We start from the raw sequence: 23,609 nt of genomic DNA on the forward strand, positions 1-23,609 counted from the left end.
AGTCAAATCAAATCAAATTGTATTAATCACATGCGCCGAATACAAATGGTGTAGACTTTACTGTGAAATGCTTGATTACAAGCTTTTATAAAATTATACAAATAAAATAGTAACACGAGGAATAAAATAAAATACACAAGAATGGAGATTCAGTGCATTCGGAAAGTATTCAGACCCCTTGACTTTTTCCACATTTTAGTTTTTTACATAAGTATTCAGAGACCTGTCCCGAAGCCAGTCCTGCGTTGTCTTAGCTGTGTGCTTAGGGTTGTTGTCCTGTTGGAAGGGAGAACCTTCGCCCCAGTCTGAGGATCTCCCTGTACTTTGCTCCATTCATCTTTCCCTCAATCCTGACTAGTCTCCCAGTTTCTACTGCTGAATAAAATCCCCACAGCATGATGCTGCCTCCAATGCTTCACCGTAGAGATGGTGCCAGGTTTCCTCCAGACGTGACGCTTGGCATTCAGGCCAAATAGTTCAATCTTGGTTTCATCAGACCAGAGAATCTTGTTTCTCATGGTCTGAGTCCTTTAGATGCCTTTTGGCAAACTCAACGAGGGCTTCCATGTGCCTTTTAATGAGGAGTGGCTTCCATCTGGCCACTCTACCATAAAGGCCTGAGTGGAGAACCTTCCAGAAGGACAACCATCTCTGCAGCACTCCACCAATCTCCACAGAGGAACTCTGGAGCTCTGTCAGAGTGACCATCGGGTTCTTGGTCACCTCCCTGACCAAGGCCCTTCTCCCGAATTGCTCAGTTTGGCCGGGCGGCCAGCTCTAGGAAGAGCCTTGGTGGTTCCAAACTTCATCCATTTAAGAATGATGGAGGCCACTATGTTCTTGGGGACCTTCAATGCTGCAAAAATGTTCAGATCTGTGCTTCGACACAATCCTTTCTCAGAGCTCTACAGACAATTCATTTGACCTCATGGTTTGGTTTTTGCTCTGACATGCACTGTCAACTGTGGGACCTTATCTAGACAGGCGTGTGCCTTTCCAAACCATGTCCAATCAATTGAATTTACCACAAGTGGACTCCAATCAAGTTGTAGAAACATCAAGGATGATCAATGGAAACAGGTTGCACCTGAGCTCAATTTCGAGTCTCATAGCAAAGGGTCTGAAAACTTACGTAAATAAGGTTTTTCTTATTTTTTTATTTTAATACATTTGCAAAAAATGTAAATAAACTGTTTTCGCTTTGTCATTACAGAGTATTGTGTGTAGACTGAGGAAAAACATTTATTTAATACATTATGGAATAAGGCTGTAACGTAACAAAATGTGGAAAAGTCAATGGGTCTGAATACTTCCCGAAAGCACTGTATATTCATGAGCTCACCTTGACTGACAGCTCTTTAAAACAACTATGTCAAGCAACTTGGATGCAGTGTTGCAGTAAAATCATCTCAAGCAAATTTGGTGATACGCAAAGTATGGATGTTACGTTTGATACCGGAGCTCTGAGTCATGCGTCAAAATCTTTAAGCAGTTTACTTCAAAGCAGTGTACCGATGCCTGTACCACTTTATCAGAAGCAGGTGATCAATGATGTCAGAATCTTTGTTTCGTCGAACAACCACCTGATTGGTTTGGTATTGGTTTGGTAGAAGACCAAAAGTTTACTCCGCGCATGCGCTACAGCGTGTGGGATATAATCTTTCATAATTTGGTTGCTTTAAGATCTTTTGACCAGCAGGTGCCACTAGTGTACACTGTGTTGTTCAAAGCCTCAGGTAATGAACCTATTTTCAACACAATTGGCTGGAAAGCATCAATGCTTCAGGAAGCTTTGTTCCGCATCACTAGCACAAAGCAACTTGAATATTGAAATTGCATCAATGATGTCTCTTGTGATGCACAGCAGCACTGACAGATGTGTTGACTTGACAGCTGCATCTGAGTTTTGAAAGACCCTTTCCCCCTTTTGTTCTATGCTGGCTGAAGACCTAGGTAGCCAGTAACTACGGTAGCTAACACCAGACACAGATGAAAGGGGAAACATATGGCATCTTAGCCATTGATGAATAGGGTCAATTTTTTATTATATTTTCTGACACCCTACAGTCAAATTCTGGCACCAGTAGAGTAGCTATCTAGCTATATGAACCATGCCTCTCTGCAAACACACCTTGTCCAATGTTGGTTCCAAGGCGGTACTTATTTAAATTAGGTAAGAGCATATCATGTTACCATTGGTGTATTAAAAGGAGAGTTAAGGGGATGCCACCGTGTCCCCTTAATAATGAACCCAAGTGTTTGACACAGGGGAGAGGGACCAGTAACTTTATGATCAAACTTTATCAATGGAGAAGTAACAGTCATTTTTCATACTTTGATCTGGTTTTCTTAAATTTCATAAAGACAGTCATACAAGGACAAACATTTCACAATTTTACCATGACTAGCTAGAAAACAGATGTCCAATGAAATAACAGTTGATGCTATACTGACTTCACTCTATAGTGAGGCCAGTCGAATGTACTGTATAATTAAGTGAATATGCTTAGTCAGTAATCCTTGATTCGAAGGGTTGGAAATGTTCCCGTATTTTACAAATGTTCCACCCCGAGAACAAATCACTTTACTCCCAGGTAACCCCGTATTTCCTGCCAAAACAGGAAGTGTCATTCAAAAGCATATAAAGCATTTAAATAGGTCTGTCTGTATTTGATTAAAGCTTTGATCAGAAATTCAAGCCTGATGATACCTGAGCCTGATGATACCTGAGCCTGATGATACCTCAGCCTGATGATACCTCAGCCTGATGAGCCCTACATGAAATACTTTTTAGAATAAGGCTGTAACCTAACATGGACAAATTCAAGGGTAGCTTTACGAAGGCACTGTATGATATAGGTTTATAGGCTACTGCACATTACACATGACAGACAAATCACAAAAAACATAGATGTACCGTATTGTATTATATGGAATGGAATTACGCACCTCGTTCAAACCATGATAAAGCTAAGAGAACCTGAGATTCTGGTGCAACACCTGCAGCCTACAAAGTTACATGTGTAACGTGTACTCTAGGAGTCGGGAAACAAGTACAGGGAGTGAATTTAAAAATAAATTAAACATGGAACAAAACAAGAAACACGAGTAGTGTACAGACATTTAACACAGGAACAGAATCACGCCTCACCAAGGGGAAGCAACAGGGATTTACTGGTGACGTCGGGTCCAAGTGCCACTGCCGAAGCAACCGGGGATGCCTCAGTTGGCTCGTCAGGCTTCCATGCCTTAGCTGGAGCGACAGCTTCCCGCGCCTCAGCCGGCTCTACAGGTTCCCGCGCCTCAGCCGGCTCTACAGGTTCCCGCGCCTCAGCCGGTTCTACAGGTTCCCGCGCCTCAGCCGGCTCTACAGGTTCCCGCGCCTCAGCCGGCTCTACAGGTTCCCGCGCCTCAGCCGGCTCTACAGGTTCCCGCGCCTCAGCCGGCTCTACAGGTTCCCGCGCCTCAGCCGGCTCTACAGGTTCCCGCGCCTCAGCCGGCTCTACAGGTTCCCGCGCCTCAGCCGGCTCTACAGGTTCCCGCGCCTCAGCCGGCTCTACAGGTTCCCGCGCCTCAGCCGGCTCTACAGGTTCCCGCGCCTCAGCCGGCTCTACAGGTTCCCGCGCCTCAGCCGGCTCTACAGGTTCCCGCGCCTCAGCCGGCTCTACAGGTTCCCGCGCCTCAGCCGGCTCTACAGGTTCCCGCGCCTCAGCCGGCTCTACAGGTTCCCGCGCCTCAGCCGGCTCTACAGGTTCCCGCAACTCAGCCGGCTCTACAGGTTCCCATGCCTCAGCAGAAGCGACTGGTCGGCGTTCTGTGGCTGGAGCAGCGCACCAGGGAGGGGGACTGTCACATCTACCCCCGCTCCCCCTCTCTGGCGCACAACATCAACAATTTATTCGTTATTACGCACACCTGCCACCATCGGTATGCGCACCTGCGCCTCATGAGACTCCTGGACTCCATCACCTTCCTGATTACCTCCCTTATATCTGTCACTCCCTTTGGTTCTTTCCCCAGGCGTTATTGACTCTGTTTCTGTTTCATGTCTGTATGCTTTTTGTGTTTCTTGGTTTGTACTATGTTCTATTTATTATTACATTTGCACTCCCTGTACTTACTTCCCAACTCCCAGCGTACACATTACAACATGTATAGTCTAGCGAATTTTATTTTATTTTTAAATATAATATGGTCTATTTGTATAATTAGTAGGCTGACGCATATATACCTTTCATAATATTTCCCCTAGTGTTATTTTGCCTACCTCCTCTTTCTATCTCTATTGTTGCTTCATTACTTCCTCGCTATTTTAACAGTTAGGCTAAATGAAATAAGGAAAACAAAAGTTAACCTTCATTATTCAAATGACATGCTTAAATAAGATAGGACTAGATTTAGATGCAGATGGCTTTAACTTCTCTTCACGTAGATTGAATGGTTATGGGTCTGAATAAATAACTGCTATAGCCTACCGCCATCGCAGTAAACAAGAGCTTGCTTCCCTCTTCGAATACACTATTGGTATGAGAAAAAAACGGGGGAAAAAAACGATGTCCAGGAAACTATTCTAGTCTTGCTTTTCCTGCATGGGTCTCCAAGGGCTAAGGAGCGTTTTCTTAGGGAGAGAGGGCAGCTGAGCACAGGTGAGTGTGTATTGCGCAAGAGACAGAGGCTATAGGTTATATATAAGGCTAATACTGCATTAAATGCATTACCTGAAAGTCATAGACTAGGATATCTTGAACAGGATGATCTATTTTGGATGCAATTTGAATGGAATCGATGTAGAGACAGAGACTGCTTGTGCGTGCTCTGATTTAAAGCAACGATATTCAAGTGATAGGCTGTTTTAAAACTCTAAAGCTGCAATAAAAAAATATATATCTTTACATTTAAAAATATGGTGACCCCCGAAAGACGGAGATGTGTAAATTAGACGCGAATGCAGTCCTTATATCACTGTAGCATAGGCTATGCTGCAGCAAATGTAGGCCTACCTGTCACAAGAAAGAAAGTTACCATGAGATGATAGGTCTACATGCACTCCATACTGAGATGGACTGTCTGATGCAGAGAGCAGAAAGAAAGAGAGAAAGCCTTAGAGAAACCAGATATAGACATTGCATATAATTGAACAGTTCCATTTCACGTCATGCTGTTGATATAAATAATGAATTATAATTTACAGGTTTCTCGCAGCTATTTATCCCAGGAAAATGGAGTGGTTGTGGGTGGTAAATCTTTGTAAATCTCGGTAACCGGGTTCCCACCATTCAACCATACTTGATAGTGTCAAGAAAGGTTTTGTACTGGTCAGAAAACTTTCAGATGTCAAATAAATGGACAGTTGATGCTAAACTGTGTCTAAATGTAGGTCAGTTGGATGTATAATACAAGTGACTGTGATCAGTATTCCTTGACACTGTAGCCCAAAGAGTACTCTGGTAGAGTCAAACCAGGATTTATTTTACCATAAAACATGATGAGAAACATCTAAGGCAGAAAACAACTGGATTACGAGAGAAATCGTAAGTAATAATTTAATATAAAATGTATAAACGGTTCAATAAAAATGAGATATTTCCTTCAAAGTCTAGACAGCTTGCTTATAATCCTCAGTCTTTGTATTACAGCCAGATCCTGCATTTAGGTAAACTAGTGCTTAGCCTCAGCTTTTTCTTTCAATTTAAAGTTTTTCTTTCAATTTAAAGTTTTTCTTTCAATTTAAAGTTTTTAAATTGAAAGAAAAACTTTAAATTGAAAGAAATTTTAAATTGAAAGAAAAACTTTAAATTGAAAGAAAAACTTTAAATTGAAAGAAAAATTTTAAATTGAAAGAAAAACTTTAAATTGAAAGAAAAACTTTCTTTCAATTTAAAATTTTTCTTTCAATTTAAAGTTTTTCTTTCAATTTAAAATTTCTTTCAATTTAAAGTTTTTCTTTCAATTTAAAAACTTTAAATTTAAAGTTTCTCTTTCAATTTAAAGTTTTTCTTTCAATTTAAAATTTAAACAAGTTTACGTGTTTTCAATCAACCAACAAAACCCATTCCACATTCACAAACATGGCAGACATAAATAATATAAGAAAAGAAAATACAAAATAAAACAAACAAACTTTCAGCAGCACTATCAGCGTTCCTATGATCTATTTCCAGCCTTAGCTGAGACGACAAGCAAAGAATTAGTATTTACAGCACCTTACACAACATGTATCCATTTCCCTAATCACCCCCCTTCACTCTGTCCATTTGAAATATAGTTGAATAGTGGAGACCAGCGTCTATCAAACTTGGGCTGTCTCTTGTGGAGGTCATAAGTGAGCTTTCCAAGAGAAAGAAAGTCAACAATCTGGTCAATCCACATTTTAAATGTAGGAAAAGTATTGGAAGCCCACAATAGAAGAATACATTTCTTTGCAAAGTATGTGATAGTCATCAACACATTTTCTCTGTCATGATCAATAACAAAGTCCTGCTGGGCATTAAGAAGATTGATACACAGGGTCATACCAAACTGTACATCTAGCATTTTCTGTGCCCCAGTATGTATAGAGTGCCAAAATCTGGTAATCTCTCTACAACTCCAAAATACATGCCTATCGGTTCCACTTTCAGAGGTACACCTTTCATGGTCAGGAGAAATGTATGTATTCATTCTATGGAGTCTCACTGGGGTGTAATACAATTTGTAAAAAAAAAAAAAAATGTAATTAGATTCTTTCATTTTTACATGAGTAGAGGTGCAGTATACTCTGTCGCAAACATCCACCCATAACTCATCACTGATAGTCAAACAAAGGTCCTTTTCCCAGATTATTTTCAAAGGAGTAAAGGAGGAGCCTCCTTTCTCAGAAAGAAGTCTACAGATATATGAGATTTTGCCTGATGGATTGTGCTGTAGCAAGAAGGGACTCAATTTCATTCAGCTGAGCTCTAAACCTCCCATTGGAAGTAAATGAGGAAATGACGTGCCTAATTTGTAGATATTAAAAATAAAAATAAATGGATCTTGGCACATTGAATTCACTTGAAAGGATTTCAGTATAGTGGTTTTCTGATGAAACAGGTCTGAAAAGGTCCTGATCCCTAGAGTATGCCAAAGATTAAAGTTGGCATCACTCAGGGCTTTTGGCAAGTCTGGGTTGCATACTATAGGCGAGTGAGAACATATTTGGGAGGAAATGCCCAGGTATTTCTTACAGTCCCTCCACGCTAGTAGGGTGCTGTGAATCACAAAGGTTTTGGCTATGTTGCCCACTTCACTAAAGTTATTAATGAATATAATTGAGCTTAGAGGCAATGAACCACAGGATTGGGCTTCTATCTGAATCCACATTGAATCTTGTCTGTTTGTGATCCACGTTAGCATGTTGCGGAATTGGGCAGACCAGTAGTACATTCAAAGAGTATCCTAAGTTCAACAAACAACAAATCCTTCTAACTGTAATGAGTTTTTAGTTCATTTAAAACCCTGTTGTTTTTATCTTCAACTTTATAATTTGTCATTGACGGCCATAACAACAACAAATGTTGTTGCTAAAAGTAGGTTAGCTAACTCATATTTTGGGGGGACAGTAGAGCGAAACCTTTTTTAACAGGCCTGCGTTCTGTGTAGCTCCTCTCCTCCACCGTTTCCTAGGTTGTGACACAGGAACCTTCACACTCAATAAAAAGCCCACTCGGGGGTAAGGGGCTTAGGCTGAAGTCATTTCCTCTGAAAATACCTTCCCAGGGCACAGTTGATGGTCTGGGTATTAGGTTCAGCTACTGCAAACATTGGTCTGTGTCCTCCTGGGAGGCAAGGTAAAGGCCAACCTTCGGAGATCAGACCTGGGTACAAATACTATATGAAATCTTTCAAATATATTGAGCGTTTGCTTTAGCCTGCCTGGAGTTTTCTATTGGTTCCATGCAACAGGCAAGCTCTATCAAGCACAGCAACATTATTTGAAATGATAGTATTTGAACCCAGTTCCCTCAGAGAAGATGAGGGCTAGCGGCTTAAAGTAGCAGTCCACAGCCAGCTGCTGCATGTGGAGACAGATAAGGGCTCTCATCTCTGAGACTAAACTGAGGAGAGTTGTGTGAGCTGTGCGTGCTGATGTATGAATTTAATTGGTTTCCTTCTCTGCTTCCTCTTTCTCCTCATGCCATTTTCTCTTTTGAAGAGGCATCGGATGGTGTGCCTGTCATCAGGGGCCATAACCTCGCTCAGAATGCCTTTACTCTTAAAGATTCAGGCAAGGAGTCCCGGAGCCTGGGCGCAGACGGGTCCCGGGGCGACGCACGCATGAGTGTGTGTGTGCATGCGTGCGTGTGTATCTGTGTGCGTGTGTGTCCAGCCCTATGGAGCGACAGCAGGGTGGGCTGAGGTGGCTTAGGACTAGGAGCTCCCCGGCCCCTGTCTGAGAGACAGACCCTCTCTGTGAATGGGTAACATTATCCTGATTCCTGAACACAGCCAGGGCCCACTGGAGGCCTCCTCTTAAGGTGTGGCTAATACTTATGAAGCTTATGCAGCGGGAACATCATGTGTGAGGCGAGCAGAAATAGCTCAGATTCAGAACAGAAGCTCATGCAGGGAACTCATTAAATGACAATATGATAATCTAATTGGATCCGGATCAGTTCCCATCATTCATGCCTTCAAAGAGCCAATGGAATGACAGTTGCTTTAGATAATATGTCTACAGTATGTCAGAGCCAGAGGTTAAAAAAAGCCCCGATGTTATAACCGTTAAACTCTTACCGTTGGACCCGCAAACCCTTCTGGACCTGGAAGACCTTGTGGACCTCTGTCACCCTGGAAACAAAAGGAGAAAACCATGACAACATTAGACTTGATCAAATAAGTTATTAGCAAGTCAATGAACTGCAACTATTAAGAGATATCAGATAAGGATAAGAAGGCAGATTAAAAGAGACGAAACAGGGAGCTGCAGCTGGCAATGGTTAGAACACAGGCCAACGGAAGTTTCACTGACTGATAATAGGTAGCAACTGTGCCAAAGTTTTGCAGAGAGACACTAAGATATCAGAAGATAAATATCAGAGGAATACAGGATGTGATTAGAGATGAAGAGAATAATAAAAGGAAGTTGAATTGAGAGTGAGAGAGGAGAGGAGGAAATACCGATCAGAAAGAAGGGTTAGAAAACCTCTAAATGTGTAGTTGTGGAGTCAATGAAAGAGGGAACAGATGTTGCTAAAGTGAAGTTGAAAGATATGGGGCAAGAGTGGTTGAGTGAAGTATTCGTTTTTGAACGGGAGAATCAGGTAAGGCAAGAGATTGAGAGTGAGAGCAGAAGATGGAAAGCAGAAAGAGAAACCAGTAGCGAGGGATTGAGGGACAGTTAGATGTTGAGAGAGAGATAGAGAAACAGAGAGAGAAACAGAGGAAGAAACAGAGAGACAAAGCCATGCTGTCTGTCTGTCTGTCTGCCTGTCTGCTGGCCAGAGTAGACTAGGTCAGATCATTCTTTACCTTGTCTCCTGGCGGGGCCTGACCTGGGGACAGTCCTGGATCGCCCTTAGAGCCCTGACAGTGACACAGAGAGTCAGGGTCAGCACTTATTTATAGCAGCCAGAACCCCCTCCACTACATACTGTACAGGGGAGATCAAAGTGCAAAGGTTTAAAAAAATTATCTGTGCTGCTCTTTACTGTGGCAAAGTTCGCCACCCGTTTCAACAGTACCGTCTTTTCCAATAACAACAAAGTGACTCATTCTTATCGGAGTCTTATCTCCTTTATGACTGAGAGATCTGTGCTGTTCCTCCGTTAAGGTTGACATGGATTTCTGCAAAGCGTCTTTCAAGTCTCAGCCAATGACTGGAGACGTGACTCAGTTATTGACAACTGTGATTGGTGGGGAACGGGTCCTAAGCTTCTCTTGAGTTACAAAGCCACCCCACAGATGAGGAGATACAGACAGTGGAAACGTACACACACTAACAAAGGGACAAAATGCTACAAAAGGATGACTGCTTTGTAGACACCTACTTTCCCCTTTTTAACCATAACATGTCATAGTAATTCAAGTTTATTCTATACCCTTCACTCAATGAAAGTCCAAACATTTCCCAGGCCATTGAGTACTCTTCTTTCAGTACACCTAAACATGAAATTACATACAATCCACATTTTCTGGGCCTGAGACAAATGTTAAGCCAGTATTTTATGTACCCTCTTAACAGAAGTCTATGTTTAGACTCGGGGTCCTCCTGTCTGATCAAGGGATGCTCTGCCTGAGTACAGGTGACACCTCAGAGGCCTATACTACAATACCTGTTCATCACTACTGATTACCTGCTCTCAACAGGTATTTCTCTCCGGGGGTTGAAGCATTACATTTCACTGGTTTTGACTGACAGCCCATTCAAGCATTCAGCTGTTAAGGGCAGGGAGGGGTGTGTGTGTGCGCGTTGTACCGCAGCAGAAGTTACTGGCAGTGAAACCTTGATTCCTTCTCTCCTCTGTTTGAAAAATGTCAACAGTGCATGGCGTTCATTTAAAGCCTCTATTAGATCCCATGAGCCATTCTTCATAACATTTCATGCTGCGCTCAAACAACCGTCAACTGAAGCTTTTCAGCTTTCGGTACATCAACCAGGGACCTCAGACAGACACAGGTTTGCTTGTTTTTTTTCTTTTCTCATCCCTCCGTTTCTTCCCTTCATCCCTTAGACTTCACAACACAATTTACAAACAAAGACAAAGAGTTCCCCTCTCTCCGACCCCGCCTCCAGTGTGGGTCTGAGGATGAGTCATTGTGTGTATGTGGTGTTAGCTATAGTGATTTAGGATGTTTCAAAAGAACCCAATGGGGAAGCCTCAAGGGCCATCGCTGGCCTCCCATGGTGTCCACAACAGGGTCAAAGGGCACACCAGAACACATCCATCAATGTCTGAGCCCTCTTTCTGACAAATCAGAGAGGAAAACAGGACATTGCTGTCTCTGTGTGCGGTCCGGAAGCCCTTACGGAAAAACCACATGAATTTCACATGTTCCATGTGATTTTATGTGAAGTTAATGTGATAACGTGCGACAACATGTGAGCATGTGAAAACATGATCTCATGTGAAATAAATGTGACAACATGGGGATGCAACATTTCCACATGTGCTAACATGAAACTACACGCGACAACATGTGAACATGTGAAAACATGATCTTGTGTAATACAGTGCTTTCGGATGAGACTCGAAATTGAGCTCAGATGCATCGTGTTCCCATTGATCATCCTTGAGATGTTTCTACAACTTGATCGGAGTCCACCTGTGATAAATTCAATTGATCGGACATGATCTGGAAAGGCACACAACTGTCTACATAAGGTCCCACAGTTGACAGTGCATGTCAGAGCAAAAACCAAGCCATGAGGTCAAAGGAATGGACCGTAGAGCTCCGAGACAGGATTGTGTCGAGGCATTCAGTCCAAAGTGTTCAATCTTGGTTTCACCAGACCAGAGAATCTTATTTCTCATGGTCTGAGAGTCCTTTAGGTGCCTTTTGGCAAACTCCAAGCGGGATATCATGTGCCTTTTTACTGAGGAGTGGCTTCCATAAAAACCTGTTTTCACTTTGTCATTATTGGGTAGTGTGTGTATATTGACTAGAGTCTTGTATTTTTTTTTTTTTCAAAATAAGGCTGTAATGTAACAATGTGGAAAAGGGGAAGGGGTCTGAATACTTTCCGAATGCAAACATGTCAATTGTAAACACTGTTAGCACTGTGTATCACAATGACTCATTTTTGTTTTCACACGTGATGTGTAATGTTCCTAAAGAACATTTTCACATGTGAAATTTCACATATTAATTGCTCCAATTGTGTGGTTTTTCAGTAAGGGAGATTTATATAAAGTACAATTTTCTGTCCAACTATGCACAAACAACTGAAACCTACACTTATCCACTTAAAGAAATACCATTTTCACATCAGAATGATAGTGAAATTGACAAGGTGCAGCATAATGAAATTGTATAATGTTTTTGTTTACACTCCCAAATTGTGAATGGATAGGGTTTGAATTGGAGCTTACCCACCAACTACAGGGGCGTCTGGTGCCAACTCCCAACCAACTCTCACCACAGACAAGCTTAGTTTAATGACCTGGCCACAGCCACTACACCACAGCCGTCTGCACAGCACAGCCCACATCCCACATCCCTGTCAGAGGTAGCTGAGTCTGAAAAACTCCAGCTGTTTTTTCTGGTTTATATGACGACTCGTGATACAGATGAGAAAGGTGACGAGCCTACAGTGTATCCATCCACATTGATGGCCATCTTGAAAGTCACACAAGAATAGCAATTTAAGCTATTAAAGTAATTAAATTGCTAATAAATAAGGAAATTATCTCATGTAAAACCTTAAACGAGTCTCCCTGTCCCGTCTCTATATACCCATTGAATAGGACAAGCACAATACAATTCCCATATGAGGCGAACCAACAGAAATAAACCCCTAACCATCAGGATTCCAGAGGTTTGGGGAAGGCGGCCTGGGAAGCAGGTGTGTTCTACCACTTATACAGTTACACAATATTCTTGGAAAAATCTATCACAATCGTCATTTTCAGGTAAAGAACAAAACAATCACATACCCCCTACATGAAACAGTAAACCTTTTATGGCCGGAACCAGCACAAACCAGTTGAACGGTCCTTTGATATCCATAGGGCTGGCACGTTTTTTCACATGCAGGCGCTTGTCCATTCACATTTTTTTTTACGGGTGTTATAGTAAAGACCATAAGCAGCTCGTGAGTTAAGTTTGGGGAGGCTTACAATTTATCCTACCATTTCTACCTATCTGAGTGAAAGTTATGATGTATGCACATTTTCATTTCAACAATTACGTTTTCCATTTCTCAGAATCATTGTCACATGGTTAATCATAAAATCTGAAGTAAAATGATAAATATCTGAAAGTTAGTTGAATTTTAAGGCGAGCGCGCCAGCCTCTGCCATTAGGAAACATTGATACACCGAGTAACTTCCGGCGCCGACAGAGATGGCCGCCTCGCTTCGCGTTCCTAGGAAACTATGCAGTTTTTTGTTTTTTTACGTGTTATTTCTTACACTAGTACCCCAGGTCATCTTAGGTTTCTTTACATACAGCCGACAAGAACTACTGAATATAAGATCAGCGTCAACTCACCATCAGTACGACCAAGAATATGTTTTTCGCGACGCGGATCCTGTGTTCTGCCTTACAACCAGTGTAACCGAGTGGATCACATGCAGCGACCAAAAAAAAAAACGACTCAGAAAAAGAGGGAAACGAAGCGGTCTTCTGGTCAGACTCCGGAGACGGGCACATCGTGCACCACTCCCTAGCATTCTTCTTGCCAATGTCCAGTCTCTTGACAACAAGGTTGATGAAATCCGAGCAAGGGTAGCATTCCAGAGGGACATCAGAGACTGTAACGTTCTTTGCTTCACGGAAACATGGCTAACTGGAGAGACGCAATCCGAAGCGGTGCAGCCAGCGGGTTTCTCCACGCATCGCGCCGACAGAAACAAACATCTTTCTGGTAAGAAGAGGGGCGGGGGCGTATGTCTTATGGCCAACGTGACATGGTGTGATGAAAGAAACATACAGGAACTCAAATCCTTCTGTTCACCTGATTTAGAATTCCTCACAATCAAATGTAGACCGCATTATCTACCAAGAGAATTCTCTTCGATTATAATCACAGCCGTATATATCCCCCCAAGCAGACACATCGATGGCTCTGAACGAACTTTATTTAACTCTCTGCAAACTGGAAACGATTTATCCGGAGGCTGCATTCATTGTAGCTGGGGATTTTAACAAGGCTAATCTGAAAACAAGACTCCCTAAATTTTATCAGCATATCGATTGCGCAACCAGGGGTGGAAAGACCCTGGATCATTGTTACTCTAACTTCCGCGACGCATATAAGGCCCTGCCCCGCCCCCTTTCGGAAAAGCTGACCACGACTCCATTTTGTTGATCCCTGCCTACAGACAGAAACTAAAACAAGAAGCTCCCACGCTGAGGTCTGTCCAACGCTGGTCCGACCAAGCTGACTCCACACTCCAAGACTGCTTCCATCACGTGGACTGGGAGATGTTTCGTATTGCGTCAGACAACAACATTGACGAATACGCTGATTCGGTGTGCGAGTTCATTAGAACGTGCGTTGAAGATGTCGTTCCCATAGCAACGATTAAAACATTCCCTAACCAGAAACCGTGGATTGATGGCAGCATTCGTGTGAAACTGAAGGCACGAACCACTGCTTTTAATCAGGGCAAGGTGTCTGGTAACATGGCTGAATACAAACAGTGCAGCTATTCCCTCCGTAAGGCTATCAAACAAGCTAAGCGCCAGTACAGAGACAAAGTAGAATCTCAACTGACACAAGAGGTATGTGGCAGGGTCTAAGTCAATCACGGACTACAGGAAGAAACCCAGCCCAGTCACGGACCAGGATGTCTTGCTCCCAGGCAGACTAAATCACAATGTGCCACTGCCGGCCTGCAAGGAAACATGACTGCAGCCGAAGTAAGACATTTAAACGTGTTAACCCTCGCAAGGCTGCAGGCCCAGACGGCATCCCCAGCCGCGCCCTCAGAGCATGCGCAGACCAGCTGGCCGGTGTGTTTACGGACATATTCAATCAATCCCTATACCAGTCTGCTGTTCCCACATGCTTCAAGAGGGCCACCATTGTTCCTGTTCCCAAGAAAGCTAAGGTAACTGAGCTAAACGACTACCGCCCGTAGCACTCACATCCGTCATCATGAAGTGCTTTGAGAGACTAGTCAAGGACCATATCACCTCCACCCTACCTGACACCCTTGACCCACTCCAATTTGCTTACCGCCCAAATAGGTCCACAGACGATGCAATCTCAACCACACTGCACACTGCCCTAACCCATCTGGACAAGAGGAATACCTATGTGAGAATGCTGTTCATCGACTACAGCTCGGCATTCAACACCATAGTACCCTCCAAGCTCGTCATCAAGCTCGAGACCCTGGGTCTCGACCCCGCCCTGTGCAACTGGGTACTGGACTTCCTGACGGGCCTCCCCAGGTGGTGAGGGTAGGCAACAACATCTCCTCCCCGCTGATCCTCAACACTGGGGCCCCACAAGGGTGCGTTCTGAGCCCTCTCCTGTACTCCCTGTTCACCCACGACTGCGTGGCCATGCACGCCTCCAACTCAATCATCAAGTTTGCGGACGACACAACAGTGGTAGGCTTGATTACCAACAACGACGAGACGGCCTACAGGGAGGAGGTGAGGGCCCTCGGAGTGTGGTGTCAGGAAAATAACCTCACACTCAACGTCAACAAAACTAAGGAGATGATTGTGGACTTCAGGAAACAGCAGAGGGAACACCCCCATCCACATCGATGGAACAGTAGTGGAGAGGGTAGCAAGTTTTAAGTTCCTCGGCATACACATCACAGACAAACTGAATTGGTCCACTCACACAGACAGCATCGTGAGGAAGGCGCAGCAGCGCCTCTTCAACCTCAGGAGGCTGAAGAAATTCGGCTTGTCACCAAAAGCACTCACAAACTTCTACAGATGCACAATCGAGAGCATCCTGGCGGGCTGTATCACCGCCTGGTATGGCAACTGCACCGCCCTCAACCGTAAGGCTCTCCAGAGGGTAGTGAGGTCTGCACAACGCATCACCGGGGGCAAACTATCTGCCCTCCAGGACACCTACACCACCCGATGCTACAGGAAGGCCATAAAGATCATCAAGGACATCAACCACCCGAGCCACTGCCTGTTCACCCCGCTGCCATCCAGAAGGCGAGGTCAGTACAGGTGCATCAAAGCTGGGACCGAGAGACTGAAAAACAGCTTCTATCTCAAGGCCATCAGACTGTTAAACAGCCACCACTAACATTGAGTGGCTACTGCCAACACACTGTCAATGACACTGACTCTACTCCAGCCACTTTAATCATGGGAATCGATGGGAAATGATGTAAATATATCACTAGCCACTTTAAACAATGCTACCTGATATAATGTTACTTACCCTACATTGTTCATCTCATATGCATACGTCGATACTGTACTCTATATCATCGACTGCATCCTTATGTAATACATGTATCACTAGCCACTTTAACTATGCCACTTGGTTTACATACTTATCTCATATGTATATACTGTACTCGATATCATCTACTGTATCTTGCCTATGCTGCTCTGTACCATCACTCATTCATATATCCTTATGTACATATTCTTTATCCCCTTACACTGTGTATGACAGTAGTTTTTTTGGAATTGTTAGTTAGATTACTTGCTCGTTATTACTGCATTGTCGGAACTAGAAGCACAAGCATTTCGCTACACTCGCATTAACATCTGCTAACCATGTGTATGTGACAAATAAAATTTGATTTGATTTGATTTGATTTGATTTGATTTGATTTGATACACTGTGGTCCATTGGCGGCTAAAGAAATTAGCGCATAGAACCTAATGGCCAATGCAGCAGTAAGCCTATAACTTCCATCGTTAACTAAGTAAAATACATAGGTCTAAAGCCAACAAATATAACAGTAGAAAATATCCTGATGAAAATTCCTGCCTCCCTTTCGATCTGTCTTGACTTGAGCTATTGCTAGTGAAGTGCAACATTGTATCAAATCATCAACTGGATCGGCCCAAAGCTGTTGCTAGCACACTTGCAACATTGCATCAACTATTCTATTCCAGGCTCTCAGAGTTTCCCACGCCAGTGAGCTCGGGACAGACAGCTGTTTTTAAGGACGTTTCCACTGGATATATGGGAACATCGGATCATGATAGTTTACTAATTCACACAGAGGCTTGGTGATTATCAAGGCTGTGACTGTTGGAAAGATTTTTCAAATGCTGAGGAACTATAATTTGCAATGGATGTATAAAAAAAACGGACTTTGTTTACAATGTGTGAGGCGAAGAAAAAATTACTGAGAAGCTCAGCTTATTAGTGGTGGACGTGGTGAGTTAAGGCAACCAGACATTGCCAAATGGGCATTTTCAGAGGAGGAACTTCTTGATGCAATTAAAGACTTTAAGTCTGGGAAAACTCCAGGGCTGGATGGAAAACCAGTTGAGGTAAAACAAACCTTTTTTGATGTACTCAGAGGACCGTTACTAGCATGTTTTAACCACTCATATAAAAAGGGTAGATTATCAGATACTCAACCAGAAAGTCTAATTTCATTATTACTGAAACAGGACACAAGTGGTAAATATAAAGATCCAGCCCATTGAAAAAAATGTTGAGGCCCCTTACACTTCAGTGTTGTGATGCAAAAACTTGAGCAAAATGCATAGCGCATAGAATTTAAAAGGTATTGTTGGATATTATACATCCTAATAAGACAGGTTTTTACATGGACGATACATTGGAGATAATATAAGATAAGGACTGGAAACAATAGAACACTATGAAAAATCTGGGAAACCAGGCCTGGTATTCATAGCTGACTTTGAAAAGGCTTTGATAAAGTATGACTGGAATTTATATGTAAATGCTTGGAATATTTCAGTTTTGGAGAATCTCTTATACAATTGGTCAAAGTTATGTATAGTAATCCTAGGTGTAAAATAGTAAATAATGGCTACATCTCAAAGTATTATACTGTGGTGAAGAAAAACAAGGTTTTCCACTATCGGCATGTCTATTTATTATGGCCATCGAAATGTCAGATCCAACATTAAATAAATATAATATTATTGTTAAACTTAAATATACTAATTGAGAAAAAAAAATGGTATAATCTTTGTAAATTAGATCATAAATAGGACTGGTGGAGTTACGTCACACATGTGGCTAACAAAAATATATGGAAATGTCTGCTCTACCCAAAAGGGGAAGGGGGAGAATGTAAGGAACTTGTCTATCGGCCCTGAATTAAAGACCAAAATTGTGAACCAGTTTAATTTAAGGACCAAAAAATTGACAGCTGTGCCATATAGATTATAAAATCGTAAGGACCAACGCTGGTAGACAGGAAGCAAGTACAGGGAGTGAACATTTAATTAACAATGGACAAGGAACAGGACAGCATCTGGACATGAATACATAACGACATTAATGCTGACACGGGGAACCAATGGAAGAACAGACCGATAAATGGAGCAATCAACAGTGAAGGAGTCCAGGTGAGTCCAGTGAGCCCTGATAAACGTAATGATTGTGACAGGTGTGCGTAATGAAGGGTAGCCTGGCGGAGAGGGAGAGCGGGTAGAGAATTTTGATGTACCAATTTCATGGCACATGGTTTATGAACTGACACACAAAACAATGCCCGATTCAAAACTTTTTCAATTTAAATTATTATACAAAAATCTTGCAACCAATAGAATGTTATATATGGGCATATACAATAAGCTTATGAAAATAAAGAGTCGCACACTCCATATATAAACACCTAGTAATTGATTGTGTAAATCACCTAATAAATTACTGGGAGTTGATACAGTTGAAGTCGGAAGTTTACATACACCTAAATTGGAGAAATTAAAACTAATTTTTCAACCACTCCACAAACTTCTTGTTAACACACTACAGTTTTGGGAAGTCGGTTAGGACATGTACTTTAATTTTTCCAACAATTGTTTACAGATAGGTTACTTCACTTATAATTCACAATTCCAGTGGGTCAGAAGTTTACATGCTCTAAGTTGACTGTGCCTTTAAACAGCTTGGAAAATTTCAGAAAATGATGTAATGGCTTTAGAAGCTTCTGCTAATTTACATAATTTGAGTCAATTGGAGGTGTACCTGTGGATGTATTTCAAGGCCTACCTTCAAACTCAGTACCTCTTTGCTTGACATCATGGGAAAATCTAAAGAAATCAGCTAAGAACTCATACAAAAATTGTAGACCTCCGCAATTCTGGTTCATCCTTGGGAGCAATTTTCAAATGCCTGAAGCTACCACGTTCATCTGTACAAACAATAAAACGCAAGTGTAAACACCCAGGGACGACGCAGCCGCCATACCACTCAGGAAGGCGACGTGTTCTGTCTCCTAGAGATGAACGTACTTTGTTGCCAAAAGTGCAAATCAATCCCAGAACAACAGCAAAGGACCTTGTGAAGATGCTGGAGAAAACAGGTACAAAAGTATCTATATCCACATTAAATTGAGTCCTATATCGACATAACCTGAAAGGCCGCTCACAAAGGAAGAAGACACTGCTCCAAAACCGCCATAAAAAAAAGCCAGACTACGGTTTGCAAAGGCACATGGTGTCAAAGATTGTAATTTTTTGAGAAATGTCCTCTGGTCTGATGAAGCAAAAATAGAACTGTTTGGCCATAATGACCATCATTATGTTTGGAGGAAAAGGGGGGAGGCTTGCAACCCGAAGAACAACATCCCAACCGTGAAGCAGAGGGGTGGCAGCATCATGTTGTGGGGGTGCTTTGCTGCAGGAGGGACTGGTGCACTTCACAAAATAGATGGCATCATGAGGGAGGAAAATTATGTGGATATATTGAAGCAACATCTCAGACATCAGTCAGAAAGTTAAAGCTTGTTCGCAAATGGGTCTTCCCAATGGACAATGACCCCAAGCATACTTCCAAAGTTGTGGCAAAATGGCTTGAGGACAACAAAGTCAAGGTATTGGAGTGGCCATCACAAAGCCCTGACCTCAATCCCATAGAAAATTTGTGGGCAGAACTGAAAAAGCGGGTGCAAGCAAGGAGGCCGACAAACCTAACTCCATTACACCAGCTCTGTCAGGAGGAATGGGCCAAAATTCACCCAACTTATTGTGGGAAGCTTGTGGCTACCGGAAGAGTTTGACTCAGGTTAAACAATGTAAAAGCAATGCTATCAAATACTAATTGAGTGTATGTAAACTTCTGACCCACTGGGAATGTGATGAAAGAAATAAAAGCTGAAATAAATCATTCTCTCCACTATTATTCTGACATTACACATTCTTAAAATAAAGTGATGATCCTAACTGACCTAAGACAGGGAATACTTACTGGGATTAAATGTCAGGAATGATGAAAAACTGAGTTGAAATGTATTTGGCTAAGGTGTATGTAAACCTCCAATTTCAACTGTATATGGAGTGTGTGACTGTCTATTTTTATAGCTTATAGTTTATTCGCCGTTAGTCAGCACCTCTACATAAAATGATTATCTCTGGTTGTGTGCCAGCCCATATTTTTTTCATTCGGATATATAGGGATACAACCATCCCAGTTCTGCAGATGATTGCTGCAAGGGACAGATTCATTAAATCATCTTGTTTTGGTAGTGTCCATATGTATTTTGTATTTGGTCACATGTTCAGGAATGGCTGAAGAATTTCAACATTTACCTGAAGCTAATTCTGCAAATAGCACTGCTGGGTGATTTGAAAAGTCATAGTCAATCGATCAATAATATAATAATACTCTTATGGATAAATATTTTTGCTAATTTACAATCTTTTGAACCTGAATAGAAAGGTTCAGAACTTTTTTTGAAACAGCACAGTTGAAAAATATATGGCAAATAGCAGTGGTGTACTTCACTATTTATATTGTTTACAACTTTTACTTTAACTTCACTACATTCCTAATTTTAAATGATGTACTTTTAACTCCATACATTTTTCCTGACACACAAAAGTACTCATTTGTAAATGATGTGTGTTGGAGTGCCCATGGCTATCCATAAATTAAAAAAAAAAAAAATGGTGCAGTCTGGTTTGCTTAATATAAGTAGATTTAATTTAAGTAGATTTGAGCAGTTACATTTACTTAAGACTTTTACTCAAGTCGTATTTTCCTGGTTGACTTTCACTTTTACTTGAGTCATTTTCTATTATCTTTACTTTTACTCAAGTATGACAATTGGGTACCTTTTGTTCCTCTGTCCAGGAAAGAGGTTTTCTGAGAAGAGCATTTGCTACAGGAGCTCCTCGAATTCAGTGTAGACGGGGAATTTTCGACGGTAAATTGTCTTAAACATATCAACGTCTTGCATATGCAGTCAATTCTCCACATTTAAATTTGATTTCAAAATATGGAAACTGCCCTGAAGGCACAGATCTACAATCAGAGGGTTCAGAATTGTTCGTACATTAGTTATCAACAGAGCCGGTACATCAAGCTACCATCACTAAAACATAATCCAGAAAATATTGCCGATGTCAGCCTTTAATGCAATGCTATCACTGTTAGTAAGCCTCATTCGGTATGAGTGAACCTGAGCCAGTCAATGTAATGTTACTAAGGACCCACCAGTTCAGGACAGAGGTCAAGTCAACCCCTTGCATTAAAAGTCATCAGAGACTTCACATTAAAGCAAGGTTATTTTTTCTTTCGGAAAATACATGTGTATCCTTCTCTTTCAAGATGAAATGAATCAACACTCCTTCCTCCTCACCAACAGCAGTTTTTTTTTTACATGCATCTATTTAACCACCATCCCTTCTTGTCTCGTCCCGCCCCTCCCCCTTAACTGCCTACTCAATCAAATGACAGACACAGGTATTTTCCCCTCCTCCATCAGCAAATAACAACCAATCAAAGGCCTCTGTCATGCCCACGGGGCACTTTCCACCCAAAAACTCTGCTGCTGCTATTCACCACGGCAATAGCTGGGAAAAGTAACCTTTATTTAACTAGACAAGTCAGTTAAGAACAAATTCTTATTTCAATGACGGGATTGGCCTACACCGGCCAAACCCGGAAGACACTGGGCCAATTGGGACTCCCAATCACGGCCAGTTGTGATGCAGCCTGGATTTGAACCAGGGACTGTAGTGACGCCTCTTGCACTGAGATGCAGTGCCTTAGACAGCTGCGCCACATCGGGAGCCTGAGAAGAGTCTATCCCTTCCAAAGACACGTTGATCTGAGCACCATAGAGATATACGTATTTATCTCAATATTGAGCACCTACCACCCACTCTGTGGGAGAGTAATGTTGCTTATAATTCATTTAAATTGCCAACCATAATGAAAAAATATGAAATTAAGTACTATTCCTCAGAAGTTAAACAAAAACCATAATGTTGAACCCCAAGATGAGTAAGATACTAGTCTCTCTAGACAGACGGGTTGCCTCCCACAATGTACCAGCTTAACACTTCTGTACGTGTACAACATCAGTTTGGTATACACTGTTAAAAGTGCTTTGTAACACCAAAACTAGTGGCAACTGAGCTGCCACCAATGCGTAGGAGACAACCTCAACTTTACTAGAGTATTGAAACACATCATCCTGAGATGTTTTGAAACATTACATGGTGTGTCGTGGCGTCATTTAGTCAAGTGTTGTGCAACACCTTGCCAGGGACTGGGAGCACTAATGGAAAAGGTTGAAAACACAAGTATGATGTTTAGAGTTCTGTTTAGTGCAGAATTAGATACCTTCTTCTTTTGGTGTCGTTTCCTCTAAAACTATTGTGGTGTTTCAAATCCTGTCTGTTGCAAAATTAGATCACTTCTTCTGGAGTACTTTAATGTTTAACATTGATTTATGTATCTGATCATTTGCCAGTTTAATCCATTTTGACAGGCATTGTTGAGCACAGTAGTAACTTGAGGTTTTACTGCAAGCATTGCAGGATTCCGTACTTGCCTCTGTCATTGAAAGTTGGATATGTGGGATATGGGTTGTTTCATCACTCATGTCATTTTGCCTGAAGATTTCGATATTTGTTCACCATTACACCTCGTGGTACAACAAGCTGCTTAATACTAATGTAGAAGTATACTTGTCTTTCTTCAAACATGCATATAACATTGTGTAAAAATGTTTGAATTACCCACAATCCTCTAAAAACAGAGCCACGTGGCAAGATAGGAAGTGGGATTCAATTGCAGCTTCCGCCTGTCCCACCTTTTACATGCCCCGAGAAACCCCAAAAGTGTTTGGACAACACTTTCTTGAAAACACTAATATTCAGATTGAAAAAGCACTTTGTGTCTTTTCGAGTACTTGTATTGTTTTAAAACACTGTCTGTGTATCATAACACTTACATTGGGTTTTTACATTCCACCACCAGATCTCAGGTTAGGAGCACCACTTTCCATGGTTTCATTACACAATCGTGGTGTTTTGAGTCTTTCTATTTTTACAGTGTAGAGGAAAGGGCAGAGTTGGGACATCCGTCTTTCCTACATCACTGCACTAACCGTTTGATGCCCAAAAGCGTAAACATCCCCGGACACAAAATAGTAGCTGTCAAGATGAAGATCACTGAATATATTTTTATGGAGTGTATTTCCCAAGTGGCTAGTTTGCATGAACTACCTTTGCTAAAAACCACTGCTAACATTTTGCCGGCAAACTTAGGTTTCGCATTACGACGTTCTGGCATGTCTGCCTCGTGATTTGTTGAGAGCGTTCTGTCTGTAGTCTTCTGTCTGAAGAGGACCCTCCCCAGAACAATTGTTGTCCCTTTTTGAAGTTGCCATGAGAATCTGTCATTAATCCCAGAGTGCTGTTGCTGCCCTAGGTCTGGGATTTCCGAGGCTAGTTAGGTACTGCCTCCCTCTCACTAGGATTAGACCTTACCCTTTGGTACCCTCCCAGCAAAGGAGTCTGGGAGTCAGAGTATGACATTGAACATTACA

The 23,609-nt window shown here is 42.0% G+C and overlaps 1 protein-coding gene across 1 annotated transcript in view; it reads right to left on the reverse strand.

Annotated features, from left to right (window-relative positions):
* Positions 1-23,609, reverse strand: part of LOC112250505 (collagen alpha-1(XXIV) chain) — a 205,918-nt gene that overhangs the window by 134,517 nt on the left and 47,792 nt on the right. The window contains exons 7-8 of the mRNA XM_042321159.1: positions 9,490-9,543; positions 8,755-8,808 (exon numbers count right to left, since the gene is read on the reverse strand). Coding sequence (XP_042177093.1) covers positions 8,755-8,808; positions 9,490-9,543 — 108 coding nt within the window. The remainder of the gene's footprint in view (positions 1-8,754; positions 8,809-9,489; positions 9,544-23,609) is intronic.

This window comes from Oncorhynchus tshawytscha, linkage group LG01 (assembly GCF_018296145.1).
Source record: "Oncorhynchus tshawytscha isolate Ot180627B linkage group LG01, Otsh_v2.0, whole genome shotgun sequence".
Classification (NCBI taxonomy): domain Eukaryota; kingdom Metazoa; phylum Chordata; class Actinopteri; order Salmoniformes; family Salmonidae; genus Oncorhynchus; species Oncorhynchus tshawytscha.